This window comes from Monodelphis domestica, chromosome 1, assembly GCF_027887165.1.
Source record: "Monodelphis domestica isolate mMonDom1 chromosome 1, mMonDom1.pri, whole genome shotgun sequence".
NCBI classification, from domain to species: domain Eukaryota; kingdom Metazoa; phylum Chordata; class Mammalia; order Didelphimorphia; family Didelphidae; genus Monodelphis; species Monodelphis domestica.
This window is the reverse complement of record NC_077227.1, coordinates 384,322,150-384,337,663: the sequence shown is the minus strand read 5'-3', so window position 1 is coordinate 384,337,663 and position 15,514 is coordinate 384,322,150. Positions and strand designations below refer to the sequence as shown.

Genomic DNA, 15,514 nt, shown 5'->3' with positions numbered 1-15,514 from the left:
CATGTATTTATCACATTCTAACAATATGTTATTTCTTGGAATGCTTCTCTTCTTTGCAAAGTTGTAAGCTTCATTAGTATAGTGACCATATCTTTATTCGCTTTGCTAAGCACAAGGTCTTGCACATCCTAGAAGCTTTATTGATCTTTCTTGTTACTCATCATTTAAGATGCTGATCATGGGGGCAGCTGGGTTGCCCAGTGAATAGAGAGCCAGGCCTGGAGATAAGAAGTCCTGGGTTCAAATTTGACCTCAATCACTTCCTGTCTATATGACCCTGAGCAGGTCACTTAATCCCAGTTGCCTAGACCTTCCTGCTCTTCTGTCTTAGAACAGATACTTAGTGTGGATTTTAGGGCAGAAGGTAAGGGTTTATTTACAAAAAAAAAAAAGATGGCAATTAAGTGAATGAATGAGGCTAAATGTGGACTGATATTAGACAAATCAGTTACTCCTTTTTGATGGAATCTTCTCCAACTGGGTAGAACTGAATGATTTGTGAGGTTTCTTCTAGTTTTGACATTCTATGTTTTGCTGTACTTTTTTTTTATTTAAAAGAAGGTTTTTAAACCTTTACCTTCTGTCTTAGAATCAATTCTAAGTTGGAAGAACAGCAAAGGTTAGATAATTGGGGTTAAATGGATTACTCAGGGTCATACAGAGGAAGCCCCTGAGGCCAGATTTGAACCCAGGTCATCCTGTCTCCAGGTCTGGAGCTCTATCTACTGTGCTACCTAACTGCCCCTTTGTCATCCTTATTAAGCTTTCACATGTAATATTTGTTCAGCTCTGGCATTTCCATATCAAACCCTAAGGCTCAGTTTTATCATTAGTAAAATAGAAATAATACTTGCCTCATCTACCACTTAAGATTACAGTGAGGATAGCATTTTGTAAATCTTAAAGTATTATTATCAATGAGATTGATTATAATAATCATCATTATTGTTATATCGTAATCTTAGTTCTAAGATCTCTTCTAGTTCTATAATTCTCTGTTTTATGATTTTAAGCCCAAAGACTTTTTTTAAACCCTTATTTTCTGTCCTTATAAAAATTCTAGGCTAGGACTATGCAGTCAGGGTTAAATTATTTACCCAGTGTCACACCACTAGTAAGTATCAGAGGCCAGATTTGAACTTGGGTCTTCCCAACTCCAGGCCCAGGGTTTTATCTTATCCACTGAGCTTCTTAGCTGCCCCAAAGCCCAAAGACACTTGGTCTAAACCTCCACATTCTACCCAGCAGCCACAGTCCCGCACCTCTGACCCCTTAAAGGCAGGATCTGTTTTTCTTTTTCTTACTTCTGTCCCCAGTATTTACAGTGCCTAGAACATAGCAAATAATAAATAAAGTCAATACAAAATTTAAAATATTAAAAATTGAATTGGAGTAGAGGATTTAAATGCTTCCCTGGTCTGAATCTTTCTTTACTTCATCCAGATAATGACTCTGATGCCATGAGCAGTTCTTATGAATCCTATGATGATGAAGAAGAGGATGGAAAGGGGCAGCAGCTAACCCACCAGTGGCCCTCAGAGGAAGCCTCCATGCACCTGGTGAAAGACTGTAGAATCTGTGCCTTCTTGCTACGGAAAAAGCGCTTTGGTCAATGGGCCAAACAACTGACTCTTATCAGGGACAACCAGCTGTTGGTGAGATTTTGCATGTGTGTGTGTGCACAAGGAACACCAGTCATGAAGTCTCTGCTCTGACTTTCCTCCTCTCTGTCCCTTGCTTTCCTCATCTGTAAAAATGCCTCATCTCATAAGACTTTGGTGATGAAAGTGTTTTGTTGCCATCAAGTGCTATAGAAATGAGAATCCTCATTATCATTGCCCTTCTAGAATCCATTCATTGGATTTGATATTGTCTTTACCGTTATAAATTATCACATTTGAGTTGCTTTAGCTCAGAGGTTAATAATGTGTGGTCTATCATTAAAAAAACACCATTTTTTAAAGCCTATACCTTCTGTCTTAGTACTAATACTAAGTATTGATTCCAAGGTGGAAGAGCAATAAGGGCTAGACAACTGAAATTAAGTAACTTGTCCAGATTTACATAGCCAGGAAGTGTCTGAGGTCATATTTGAACCCAGAACTACCTGACTCCAAACTTGGTTCTCTATCCACTGAGCCACCTAGCTACCCCTCAATATTTTGATAACTATATTTCAGTATACTTGGTTTCTTTTGTAATCCTATATATATTTATTCATTCAAAGATTATTCTTAGAAGAAGGAATCATAGGTTTCATCAGAATGCCACAAAGGATTCATGACAAAAAACAGGACTAGGAACCTTTTCTTTAGTTAAAATAAAATCATCCTCTGATGGCTAGACCTTTGATGATGAACCTCTTCTCTTTACTCTTGAGTAAGCTGAACTCCAGATGACTATCCCCCATAGTCTATCACTGGGATCTTCCTCAAATTCTTCCCAGTATGGTAGAACCTGTGAGAGCCTGGAATTCCTAGCATATCCTTTGAGAATCCAGGTTCCCTTCATATATCAATGAGGCAAACCAGGAAGATCTAATTCATGGATCAATGTCATTATTTACATAAGGCCCCTTTTGTTCCTCATGCCTCACGGTAGCATAGACAAGATCCTGAGTTTTTCAATGTTTTAAATAGTGGAATGTAAGCTCTGGCAGGTCCTTCCAAACTCAAAAAGCCTTAGAAATGGTTTTGGTGATGCACTATTTGTCTCTTATCCCAGGACCTGCTCAACTAAATGTGGAGAGGCTCATCACCAAAAGATTTGCCAGTAGATGATATATTCTTCTACCCTGGCAGCTCTTGAAGCAGATAAAAATACAAAATGGCCCTCAGTTCTGGGTATCCCTTCTTCTGTTTCCATAGCAACATAGCTATGTCTCCCATAGCATAGAAAAAGAACAGAAAAGGGGGCAGAGGGCCCTAAGAATTACAGGTTTTTGACTAAGAAATTGGAATTTAACTGTTTATAATTTGAATATATGATCATTGTCCAAATATTGGATTTTCAGGGTATCACTTAATATTGTTAGACTGTATATCATTCAAATGAAAGAGGTAATAGTTCCTATCTAAAACCAGTAGGCCTGGTATTTCTGTGTAATGATCCTACCTGAGCTAGACTGGACAAATTAACTACCGAGTGTACAAGAGTTTCTGGGGATTAGTATGGAGGTGATGGGTATCCCTGGAATCCTGAGCTGTGCTTTTGGTACTAGTCATCAACTCTCCTTCTTTTTAGCTATTGGAGAGCTAGTGTGTAGTAAGCCTGCTCTTTCTGTGACAAAGGCTATAAGAATGTACTATACCTTTCCTTTCCTTTCTCTTTATTTGTTCTTCTCCCCTCTCTGTTTCTCTTCCCCCATTCACTCTTCTTATCCTCACTTTCTTTCCCTTTCCCTCTTTCCTTCCCTCTCTTTTCTATTTCTGTTTCTCTGTCTCTGTCTCATTTTATCTCTACCTCTTGTTCTCCAGTGTTACAAAAACTCCAAAGACCACCAGCCCCACCTGAAGCTGTCCCTGGACGTGTGTAATGTTATTTATGTGCCCAGGGATGGACGTCGCAAGAAGCATGAGCTACGCTTCTCCCTGGGTGGTACAGAGACCCTGGTTCTGGCTGTACAGAGCAAGGAACAGGCTGAAGAGTGGTTGAAGGTAGGAACACTTAGTCTTCTTTTCCCTGGCAGAGCTACCTCAATTCCCTAAGGGGGGAGGTATTTCTCAGGCCTGTTTGGATTTCCCAGAATCCCAGGCCCAAAGCAGGAGTTAGCCTGATTCACACTAAGCTCTTTTCTTGAGCCTTACTGGGAGAAAAGAGAGGCATTCTTTAGAGTATTGGAAGACTCTTTGAGTGTAGAGAATCTGGCAACAGTACTAGAAATCTGATAAAATCATAGACCGTTAAAGTAAGAAGGAATCTTGGAACATGAAATGTCAGAGCAGAAAGATGCTATTGAGCATAAAATATCAAATCTGGAGAGAACCTTTGAATGTAGAATCTTAAAACTAGAAGAGAACTGAGAGGTTATCTGATCAAAACTTCTTATTTTGTAGGGAAGATCAAAGAAGTTAATTGACTTGTCCAAGTTCACATAACTAGGCAGAACCAAGGCTGAAATCTAAGTATCCTGATTTCCATTCAATTACCCTCTCTACTCTGCCATAGTCAGTATCGTCCTAGGACTCTAGGGAGTGCCTGAGCTTCTCCCTTTATAGTCCTATTAAAACACTGGAGCTGAGAGCTACTTCCCTTTTAGGCTTTTAGTGGTAATCTGCTCCCTGGATATTTGGTTTTCTGTCTATTTTCTTTGTCCTGGGAATAAAAGGGAGCATAGCTGGATGATCTGTAAGTTTGCCTCCAGCTCTGCTATCCTATATATAGAAGCCTAGAAGTTGGATAAGATAGTTTTTCTCCTTGGGTCTCAGTTTCCTCCTTTGTAAAATAAAGAAGTTATAGTAAGTGATTTCTGAGGTCCCTCTTAGTGCTGAAGTTCTAAGTTTCTATCAGTCTAGTAAAGGGCAGTAGAAAGACTTCCAAAGTGGGAGGCAGGCTAGACTGGTTTCTAGTCTCTAAATTACCATTAAAACTAACCTTGAAACTTCTCTCACATCTCCCATTTCTTCCTCTGTAAAAATGAGATAATAGTTACTGCCCTGCCTATTTTGGTAATGTGAAAATCAAATGATACAATTTGTATGAAAGCTCTTTTAAGCTGTATATACATATAAGAGATTGTTACATTAAAATCATTTCTCTTTCCCAAGACCCCTTGCAAAGAATCCCAGTATCATCATTCAAAATCTTTCCAGTGGGATATATCTCCCTTCAGCTCTTCCTCCTACATTCATTTTTAGGAAAGATGAGAATTTCATGTTTATTTTGGTCCTTTCCACAGGTTATCAAAGAGGTGAGCAAGTCTAGTGGTGGAACAGATGGAACAGAGATACCTAAATCTCCAGTTTTCCAGTACAAACTAGATCTGGACAAGGTAGAATCTCTTTTTGGGTGAACTTTAGCCTTCCCATGAAGCTCATTGCTTGAAACAAGAGGGCCTTAAGTTATTGATTCATCTATTAAATATTTACTAACTGCCTGAAATATATAAAACACTGTTTCTTTTGATGGGGATGCAAAGATCATTAGAATCATTAGATTTTGAAACTAAAAGGGCCCTAAAAAATCAGTTGTTCAAATTTCCTGATTTTACAGATGAAGATATCAAAGACAAGAGAAGCTAAATTATTTGTCTAGATTCACAAAAGTAGTAAGTAGCAGGTCCAGACATCAAATCTGTAACACTTTACTCCAAACCTAGTGCTTATTTCACTGGCCTATCCCACTTTGATCTATTTTTGGATTTAATTTTTATTCCAAATTTATATGCACTCACATATACCCATATACATACATATATATATATATATATATATATATATATATATATATATATATATATATATATATATATATATATACACACACACACACACATATACATATATATGTTTATTTGTGGATTTCCATAGTAGATTGCATTGGTTTTCTATGGATCTCATTGGTGAATAAGGCAAATGCCTCAAATACAAGGTGTAATAAAGTAAAGAACATAAGAAAGATGTAGTAAACTATTCTCAATGGAGGACAAGATCACTTTTATCTGCAGGGATCAAAGGAGATGTCACAGTGGTGATGCTGGAGTTGAGCCTTAAAGGATGAAGTGGATTTCTTATTTCTTAATGTTAATTACATTTCTCTTTTCTCAATTAATTATACTTTTCCCCTCCCACTCCACTCTATCCCAGGAGGAAAAAATTAAAAATCTGTAACAAAAAAACATAGTCAAGGAAAACAAATTCTCTCATTGTCATTTTCTAAAAATATGTCTCCTTCTACATATATAGTTCATTCTCTCTCTGTCAGAATGTGGGTGGCATTCCTTTTCTCATAAGTCTTTTCACTGCATTGTCCAGAGTTCATAAGAAGGTGAATTGAATTCATTCCTGTGAAAATGAGGAGGTGGAGAGGATAGACAACACACTGGATAACACAATTAGGATCCAAAAGGACATGTAAAATCTGGGAAGATATGCCAAATCAAATAGATGAAATGTAATAAGAATAAAATATAAACACCTGCATATGGGTTCAAAAAATCAATTACACGTGTATAACATGAGACAGGTGTTGCTAGGTAATGGCTCTTTTGAAAAAGACGTGAGGGTTTCAACAGAATCTCAGAGTTGGAAGGCATCTCAGAGATGATTTTGTCAAACGTGTGCCTAAATGCAAATCCTTTCTACAACCTCCTTAATATTAGATGGTCTTCTAGCCTCTGCTTGAAGTGTCTAGTTGCAATGATGGCAAATCTTTTAAAGGGGTGGGCAATGTGAGAAATGTCCTCAGGACAGGTAGAGAGGGGGAGGAGAGCAGCCTGGCCCCATGTTCCTCTGGCTTTCTAGTAACGAACTCTGGCAAACTCTGTGCTGGAGCAATGGCATTCATGCCCACAGAGAGGGCTCTGACTGCCCCCTCTGGCATGCATGCCATAGGTTCACCACCACAGCTCTAGTGAATAATCTCTGCTTGAAGTCTCTAGTGATTGAGAACCCAATGCTTCCAAAGGAAGGAAGGAAAATGAAGAAGCATTTAATTAAACATTTCCTATGTGTTTGGCATTGTGCTAAGTGCTTTTCTCTAAATATTCTCTCATTTGATACTCATAACAGCTCTGCAAGGTCAGTGTTATTATTTTCTCCATTTTACAGTTGAGGAAACTGAGGCAAATAGAGTAAATGACTTGCCCAGAGTCACATAGCTAGTAACTGTCTGAGGCTGGTTTTGAACTTGGAATTCCAGTCCAGTACTCTTATCTACCTCATCACTTAGCTGTCTCTAGGCAGTCTATTCTTTTATTTTGGACCACTCTATCAGCAAGGTTTTTTGTTTCTGATAGTCTAAATCTTCCTCTGTAGCCTCTTCCATTTGCTCCTAATTCCTCCTTCTGGGGCCATGCAGAAAAGTATGATTCCACTTCCAGTTAACAGTGTGAGTTTGTATTTATGTGAATGCTTGTATATGTACACACACTCCCCCTGGTGGCTGACCTTTTGGTGATAACATTGAAATACTCTGCAAAGAAAGATCATTTTTTCTCCTCTCTCAGCCTTAGTTTCTTCTTCCTTAAAGAAAGAATTAATAGTTGCCAACCTTCCTCATATTTTCATTATAAAGAAAGTGTTTTGTGGTCCTTTCAAGCTCTATAAAAATGAAGTTATTATTGTGCTTTATTAGCTAGATTTGTTCTCAGGTGCTAGAGATCAGGGTCCATCAATGGTTCCATACTCAAAGCCTTTCCACCTACATAGATGAATAGATCTTGGGAGAGCTCAGGACCTTCTATCAGGGTGTGAGAACTGCCTATTTTGTGACAGGGACAATGAAAGCAGTACTTTGGGGGTGGTGATGACTGAGAGAATAAGTGAGTGAAGATATTGGGAAAGGTGGTACTGTTGAATAAAATGGGTTGTCTCATCCATGTCCCTCCGTTTTCTTTTCCTACAGAGATTATCCCCAGACAAGCAGACATCAGACTCAGACAGCATTGGCACAGGAGAAAGCTGTTCAACCAATAGTCATCGAGCATCGGGGGACTCTGGTAAGAACCTCCCTGTTCCTCCAGCTTGGTGGTAGATTCCTAGAAGCTTCCTTAAAGTAGCCCTATGGAAGGAGAGAGACAAATAGACACACAGACAGACAGAGAGAGGGAGAGAGAGAGAGAGACAAAGACACAGAGAGAGAGAGACTGTCTGACTGGAGCTCACACCATATTCAAGTGTAATTGTTAGAACATTGTGCACTTGCTCAGGTGTGTCTTAGATCAGCCATTCCTAAGAGGCCACTTAAAATTAAGGAGGGCTGTGAGGCCCAGGAATGCAGTCCTAGGAGAAGGACTGGATGTTCCTCTTTGTTCTAGCTGTGGCATAGTTGCACAAGCATTGGCTTTGAGTCAAGGGACTTGAGCTCGAATCCCTGCTCTACTACTCACTAGCTGGGCACCTTGGGCAGGCCACTTAGCTATTTAAGCCTTGGTTTCCTTTTCTATAAAATAAGCAGGGGGAGGAGGGAGCTTTCTGGCATTTCCTCCATGAAACCTTTCTTATTTTCCCCCAAATGGGTATGCTTTCTCCTTTTTTTTTTTAAACCCTTACCTTCCAAGGCAGAAGAGTGGTAAGGGCTAGGCAATGGGGGTTAAGTGACTTGCCCAGGGTCACACAACTGGGAAGTGTCCAAGAACAGATTTGAACCTAGGACCTCCCATCTCTAGGTCTGACTCTCACTCCACTGAGCCACCCAGCTGCCCCCTTGCTTACTCCTTTTAATCCTCACAGCATTCTTCTTTTCTTTTTAAATTGGTCCTTACCCAATTAAGCCCACTACTGTAAATATTCCCATATGTGGCTCATCTCCTCTACTAGATTATGGACTCCCTATATGGCTCTTTCTTTATTTCCTTTAAAAAAATATTTTTTAAACCCTTACCTTCTCTGTCTTAGAATTAATACTGTATATTGGTTGTAAGGCAGAAGAGCAATGAGGGCTAGGCAATGGGGGGGATTAAGTGACTTGCCCAGGGTCACACAGCTAGGAATTATTTGAGGTCAGATTTGAACCTAGGACTTCCCATCTCTAGGCCTGGCTCTCAATCCATTGAGTCACCCAGTTGCCCCCTCTTTCCTTTTTAAAAAAAAATTCTTACCTTCCATCTTAGAATCAATATTGTATATTATTTCCAAGGCAGAAGAGTGATATGGGGTAGGCAATGGAGATTAAGTGACTTGCCCAGGGTCACACAGCTAGGAAGCATATAAACTGGACTCTCAATCCACTGAGTCACCTAGCTATCCTTCATTCTATGGATCTTTTTTAATAGGAAGGATGTTGTTTATGGGATTCATGCTTTCACTCAAGGTTGAGCTAGATAACCCTGGAGCCCCTTCCCATTCTGAAATTCTATGACCGAAATGTGTGTGTCAGTTGCTAAATCAATCCAAATCTATTCCCAGTTCCCAGGATCAGGAAGGATCATGAGAAGGATAAGGAATTCTGAGAACTAGTTTCTCCTCACCACTGATCTTGCTATGTTTCTGTGATAGGGAGAGGGAAGAAGAGTAGCCTGGCTGAGCTGAAGGGCTCTGTCAGTCGTGCCGCTGGCCGAAAGATCAACCGCATCATTAGTTTCTCCAAGAAGAAGTCACTGACTGAAGATGCACAGATGTCCCCACCAGAGGAGGGGGTCCCATGCTGTGGTAGGTATAGGAGTCTGTAGGGACTACAGTGTTTTTACACTGTGAGCCCAGGCAATGTTGTTCTTCTAAAACTGTTGACTCTTAGAAATGAAGGGGTTGCAAAAGACATTGTAGTTTTAACTCTAGAGAGAGCTTGAATTGTCTTCTCTCTTTCACGTTGCAGGATGTCTCACTTCAATTTAGGAAACATTGACTAAGGGACTTAGTATGTAAGGCAATGGGGGAAAGGAATGGAAAGACAACGACAGGAATCAGTGAGATATAGTGGAACAAGCAGTTATGGTCATCTGCAAGTGATTCTGTCACATACTACTACTTGTGTGAGCTTGGGCAAATCACTTTATCTCTCTGGGCCTCGGTTTCCTCACCTATAAAATAAGGGAGTTGGACTAGATTTAAGGGTCATTTCATCTTTATCTTTATGAAACTTGCCCTTAAGAAATTTATAATATTCCTGGAGGATGCAACATATACACAAATGCATATATTTGAGAAGGAAGAAGGTGCTAACAAGTTAGGAAATCAAGGAAAACTTTGTGGAAGAAGTGACACCTGAACTGTGATTTGACAGAAACAAAGGTTTCTGGGAGGTGGAAAGTATAGAATGAATTCCAGGGTTAGAGGACAATCTTTGTGAATGCACAGATAAGAGATAAGAAACTGTGTTGAGGGAAGAATATGAATTAAGCTGGGAAATAATAACCCAGATTAGCTAAAAATCAGAATTTATGAAGGAGAAAAATATAAATTAAGGATGGAAAAATAAGTAGGAATCAGTTTGCAGAGGGCCTTCAATGTTAGGGAAAACAATTTAAATTTTATTCTAGAGGCAATGGAGGGCCATTGAAAATTTATGAGTAGAGGAGTGGTATGGGTCAGGTCTATACCTTATGGAAAATTATTTTGGAAACTCTAGAGGATGGACTAGAAAGGAGGGAAAGAGTAGAAAAATATAGACCAATTAAAAGATCATTAGTCTATTAGAGAATGATGACAGCCTGAGAATTAGGGTGGGTGATGGCCAGATAGGTATAATATAATTTATTGAAGCCAAGACTTAGTAACTTAATGAATCCATTAGGGTCAGGAGGAGAAAAGAGTTAAGGATCATATCCAGCTTTGTGTCTGAGCACTTATCTGTGTATTGTATTTGAGGTTGTATCAGTGCCTCAGCACCAGGTATGGATCAAAATTCCTAATCGTTTCGATTCTAGGTATGTTGTCTGAGGCCCTGGAATGGCCAACACTGGGCTATTTCTTTCCCTCCTCCTTGGGGGACATTTCCTTCTTTATCTTCATGGAAGTTACCTGAGATTGTACTATAGGAAGATGTACTATTTAGTACTATAACTATTTAATCTATCACTTCTCCACAGGAGACACCATAAAAATTGTGCTAAGGGGCCTGCAAGGTCCTTTCCAACTCTAGATTTGATGATATTCCATATTCCTTTAGATTAAAGCTAGAAGAAGAGCCCTAGGCTATTTCTGTTATGTACATTTTTCTAGTTTTGCTTACTTCATTTAGCAGCTGGTCATATAAGTCTTCTCTGAATTCTTCATGTTCATAATTTCTTACTGCACAATGATAATCCATAACATTCATGTATCAAAACTTATTTAGTCTTCCCCAATCAATGTGCATCTGCCAGTTCTTTGCCATTGGTTATTCTCAGAAAAAATTAAGAAAACATCCATAGGTGGGTGTGATGTCCCAGTCTTACTGCTCCCCCCTCCAAGATCTTCCTTATTTCTTTCACCATTGATCTAGATCTAGTGATCCTGATGTCTGGTGATAGAAACAGAGAGGGTCATGGAGCAATAATTTTATGTCATCGTAGGTGCCCATGAATTTCCTACTTATATCCAGCCAGATAGGATGCATACCATTTTCTAGCCCCAAATTCTAGGATTTGATGGTCTTATTACTGAAATGTAAATGATCAAGAAATCATTAAGAGTCTTCTTTCCCATCCTACTCAGGTTATTTGAATGTCTTGGGGAACCAGTGCTGGAAGGAACGTTGGTGTCGTCTCAAGGGCAACACATTATATTTCCACAAGGATCATACAGATCTTAGAACTCATGTGAATGCTATTGTCCTTCAGGGCTGTGAGGTTGTGCCAGGTTTTGGCCCCAAACACCCATTTGCTTTCCGGATTCTTCGAGGCCGCCAGGAGGTCTCGATCTTGGAGGTAAGAGTAAAATTCCTAAAATGTTCCATGTGGTGTAGAGGCTTGGAATAGAATGCCTTTCCTGCCTAGGAAAAGAGTGTAGCAACACAGATCCATTCAATTATCACTTGAATGAACCCTTCTGTCTTTTTTGTAAGACTTTAAGTTTGGAGAAGTTTTTAGGTGACCTAAAGAAGTGAAGGAAACATTTATTAAGTGATTGCTATGTACCAAGCAGTATACTAAGCACTTTTTATGTTTTATCTCATTTGATCCTTATAACAACCCTAGGCAGTAGATACTGTTATTATCCCTATTTTACAATTGAGGAAACTTAGGTAGGCAGAGGTTAATTAACTTATCTGGGGTCACACAGTAAGATTTGAATTTGAGTCTTCCTGACTCCATACCTAGTGTTCTATCCACTACAGCATCTAGCTGCCTAGACATTCTGTTACCAAGCATGGGCTTTAGGGTGAAGCTATTAATGTCCTTGAAAAGTAGTGTGGTATAATGGATCAGGGACTAGACTTGGAGCCATGATAACCTGGGTTCAAAGCCCAGTATTGACACTTTACTACCCGTGTGACCCTAGGCAAGTCTCTTAATTTATACAAACCTCAATTTCTTCATCTTTAAAACAGGGACAATAATAAAACTTATCAAATGAGGACATTTATGTCAAGTGCTTTGCAAACCTAAGCTATATAAATGTGAGCTAGTTTTATTATTGGTAAGTCAGTTGTTCAGTCATTTGAACGGAGCATTTATTAAGTACATATTGTATACAGAAAGAATACTGTGATGAGCACCAGAGGAAATGAAATATATTTTTTTAGGATACCTTAAATCCTCAATGAACTTTAGGGAATATGATGCCACTGTTATGTACAGATCACAATGATAAGTAAATTAGAGAATTATAAAACTGTTTTATATGAAATATTAGAGAGAAGGCCATTATCAATTTGAGGGAATGGAGAAAGAATTTTGTAGGAAGGAGTATTTGACTTGAAATTCATCAAATGAGAAGACCTTATCCACACAGGGAGCAAACTAAAGGAAAATACAGAAGTTTAAGGGTATGAAATGTGTTCAGAGACACAAGAATTATTCACTGTGGCTGAAGGAGAGAGTATGTGGGAGTTGGGGGAAAGTATATTAAGTTGGAAAGAGAGGGTAGCTCCAAGTCATGGAGGGCTTTGTATGTGAGGCAAAGAAATCTGAACATTACTGAGGAGGCAGGAGATGGTTAATGGTTTTCAGGTGGAGGTTGACCTAAGCAGGAAGATTACTCAGTAGTACAAAAGATAAATGGCAGAGGTGGAATAGAATAGAAGTTGAAAGGTTTATAAGGAAGATATTGAAGGATGGAAGAAGACAGAGAAAATGCAAGGGACGGGGTTGCTGGGAGGGCCCAAGGCATTTCTTGATTTGTCCTAGATATTCACTATGACCTTTCTTTTTGTGTCTCCTACCCAGGCAAGCTGCTCTGAAGATATGGGCCGCTGGTTGGGGCTACTGCTGGCTGAGACAGGCTCCAGAGTACCTCCTGAGGCCTTGCACTATGACTATGTAGATGTGGAGACCATAGCCAGCATTGTTAGTGCTGGGCGACACTCCTTTTTGTAAGAGCCTTACATCTGGTGGTCTGAGCCTATGATAGAAGGGTGTCAGAGCAGAGTCCTCCAGCTCTGTTTCAGGGGAAATGGGCTGGTCAGATGGGAATGAAAGAAGAGACTTAGCAGGTATCACTCTATCCTCTTAAAGGAGGAAGGGGAGGCATAGGCTATAGGGAAGTATTTGGATGGAGGTGAACATATGTGGGAAAGAAGGATTAATAAGCAGACAGGAAAATGGGCAGATGAACAAATAGCTAGAGGATGAATAGATTGGTGGCAGATAGACAGATAGATGAATATATAACTAGATGGATAGACTGATGAATAAATGATGGATTGATGTTTGAGGGAAGAGCATTAGTGTTTTTTTAATAGTTCTGAAGCCTTAGAAGCTTAAAATTAGCACTTCTCTTCTTTCCTCTCTTCTCTACTATCCAGATTTGCAAGTTCCTGTCAGGGCCAATGGCTTGAGCCTAGAGTCTATGATGAGGTGCCCTATGAGAAGATGCAGGTATGAGCAAATGACTCCTGCCCAACAGAGTGGTCAAGTCCTTGGTCCTTCTTCCTACCCTGGATCCTTTTTTTTCTCCTTTTCTCCATTGCCATAGTGATACCTCAATACTGCCATGAGTCCTAAGGGTAACTTCTTTAGAATTATTTGGAGATATTTGGTGGCATGGTGCATACAGAGCCAAGAAGAAAGGATGAGCAGGTTAATTTTTTTTTTTAAATGGAAAGACCTCCATGGAATTATGAAAAGCAAAGCAGAACCAAGAGAACATTATATACAGGTATAGAACTAATCTTTGAAGAATAACCTATGAATATCTACCTACAAAGAAAAAACTAATAAACAGAAACACAATATATATATATGTAAAAACATATATGTCAAATAATGCCTTCTCTGGTGTACAGAGAGAGATACCCAGAAATAAGAAAGAAAGAAGGAATCTCCCAAAGAGAAATAGAACCAAATCAACTCAGATATCCAAAATCCAGTTTTGGATAATTGAAATAAACTGTGAATAAAGGGTAATTTATAGATGGCAAAAAAAGTAAAAAGAGCACCAGGCCTCAGACATTTATTACCTGTGTGACTCTAGGAAAGTCACACAATCTCTTTTTGCTTCAGTTTCCTCAACTATAAAATGGGGATAATTATAGTACCCTTCTCTTAGAGTTGGTGTGAGGATCAAATGAAATAGGATTGTGCTTGGTACAGTGCCTGGCATATAAGTAGGTGCTATATCAATGCTCATTCCTTTTTTCTTACCTTCCCCATCCCAACTCCTAGCTTTGCCTTCAAGGACCACAATGCCTCTCAATGTCTGCCTAACTAGGTCCAAGCTGCTCCCTACATTTAATGAACCTGAGCCTACAGCAGTGAGGGCATATTCAGCCTTTGTCTAGTCATGTCAAGTCATGAAGTCACATGCCCTGAAAGCTAAAATCTTGTTGGGTTTTCTTGAAAATGTAGGGTTTAAATTAATGTCCAACACTCCAAGTATTACATTTTATAAAGTTTATTAAAAATCACTAGAAGTAAAGGAATAAAAAGGGAATTATCTAATAAAATTAAGACCACGTGAGCAATAGTTTCCTGGCTCTCACCTCAGGCCACCTCCACCAAACCCAATTACAGGGAGAGAGAGCAAGAGGTGGGTGGGGTGCTGGGAATCATAGTTTTTAAGGTAACAGATTCTAATTACACAGATCATAGTCTTCTTTTACCCTTTTTAGGATGATGAGCCCAAGCGTCCTTCTGGAGCCCAAGTAAAGAGACATGCCTCTTCCTGCAGTGAGAAATCACTCCGAGTAGATCCACAAGTCAAAATCAAGCGTCATGCTTCTAGTAGGTTTCTCTGGGAACTTCTTCCCCAGTTAAGGTGGGAGACAGGGAAGATTTTTAAAGTCACTTCCAGCTTGGAAGTTTTATGCTCTAAAAGCCCACCATAGATCTAGCTTGTGTGACCTTAGTCAGGTCACTTCATCTTTAAAATGGGAACAGTAATACCTTTTAGTGCTAACATTTTATATTTTGTCTAATAGTTTAGATGCTAACATTTTATTTTCCAAGTCTTCTTCTGATTCTAATATTCTATATTCTTTAACACTTCACATTTTTTTCCTAAAATTTCTTTGGGTTTGGAATATCTGTGATTTTGTCTGATGGCTTTCATCGGACAAAAACAGACATATGCTATCTTAAAAACAGACATATGCTATCTTAAAAGTCTTAGTGCAGTTTTCAAGTTATCATATATTTGTTTCCTCACATCCACATTGTTTATACACCAATTCTCATAAATTCCAAAGGTATTTTGTGGATCCACATTCCTAAACCGTTATGGGTCCTTCCTTATAAACTTGACTTCAGTAGCCCTCTTATAGGCAGTTATCCCTAAAC

The 15,514-nt window shown here is 39.2% G+C and overlaps 1 protein-coding gene across 2 annotated transcripts in view; it reads left to right on the top strand.

Annotated features, from left to right (window-relative positions):
* AFAP1L1 (actin filament associated protein 1 like 1) overlaps window positions 1-15,514 on the top strand; it is an 88,476-nt gene that overhangs the window by 51,626 nt on the left and 21,336 nt on the right. For both annotated transcript variants that reach the window (XM_007474042.2, XM_056811598.1), the window contains exons 7-15: window positions 1,444-1,655; window positions 3,477-3,656; window positions 4,898-4,990; window positions 7,564-7,657; window positions 9,156-9,308; window positions 11,292-11,503; window positions 12,965-13,110; window positions 13,543-13,615; window positions 14,848-14,959. In XM_007474042.2, the coding sequence (XP_007474104.1) occupies window positions 1,444-1,655; window positions 3,477-3,656; window positions 4,898-4,990; window positions 7,564-7,657; window positions 9,156-9,308; window positions 11,292-11,503; window positions 12,965-13,110; window positions 13,543-13,615; window positions 14,848-14,959 (1,275 nt within the window). The remainder of the gene's footprint in view (window positions 1-1,443; window positions 1,656-3,476; window positions 3,657-4,897; window positions 4,991-7,563; window positions 7,658-9,155; window positions 9,309-11,291; window positions 11,504-12,964; window positions 13,111-13,542; window positions 13,616-14,847; window positions 14,960-15,514) is intronic.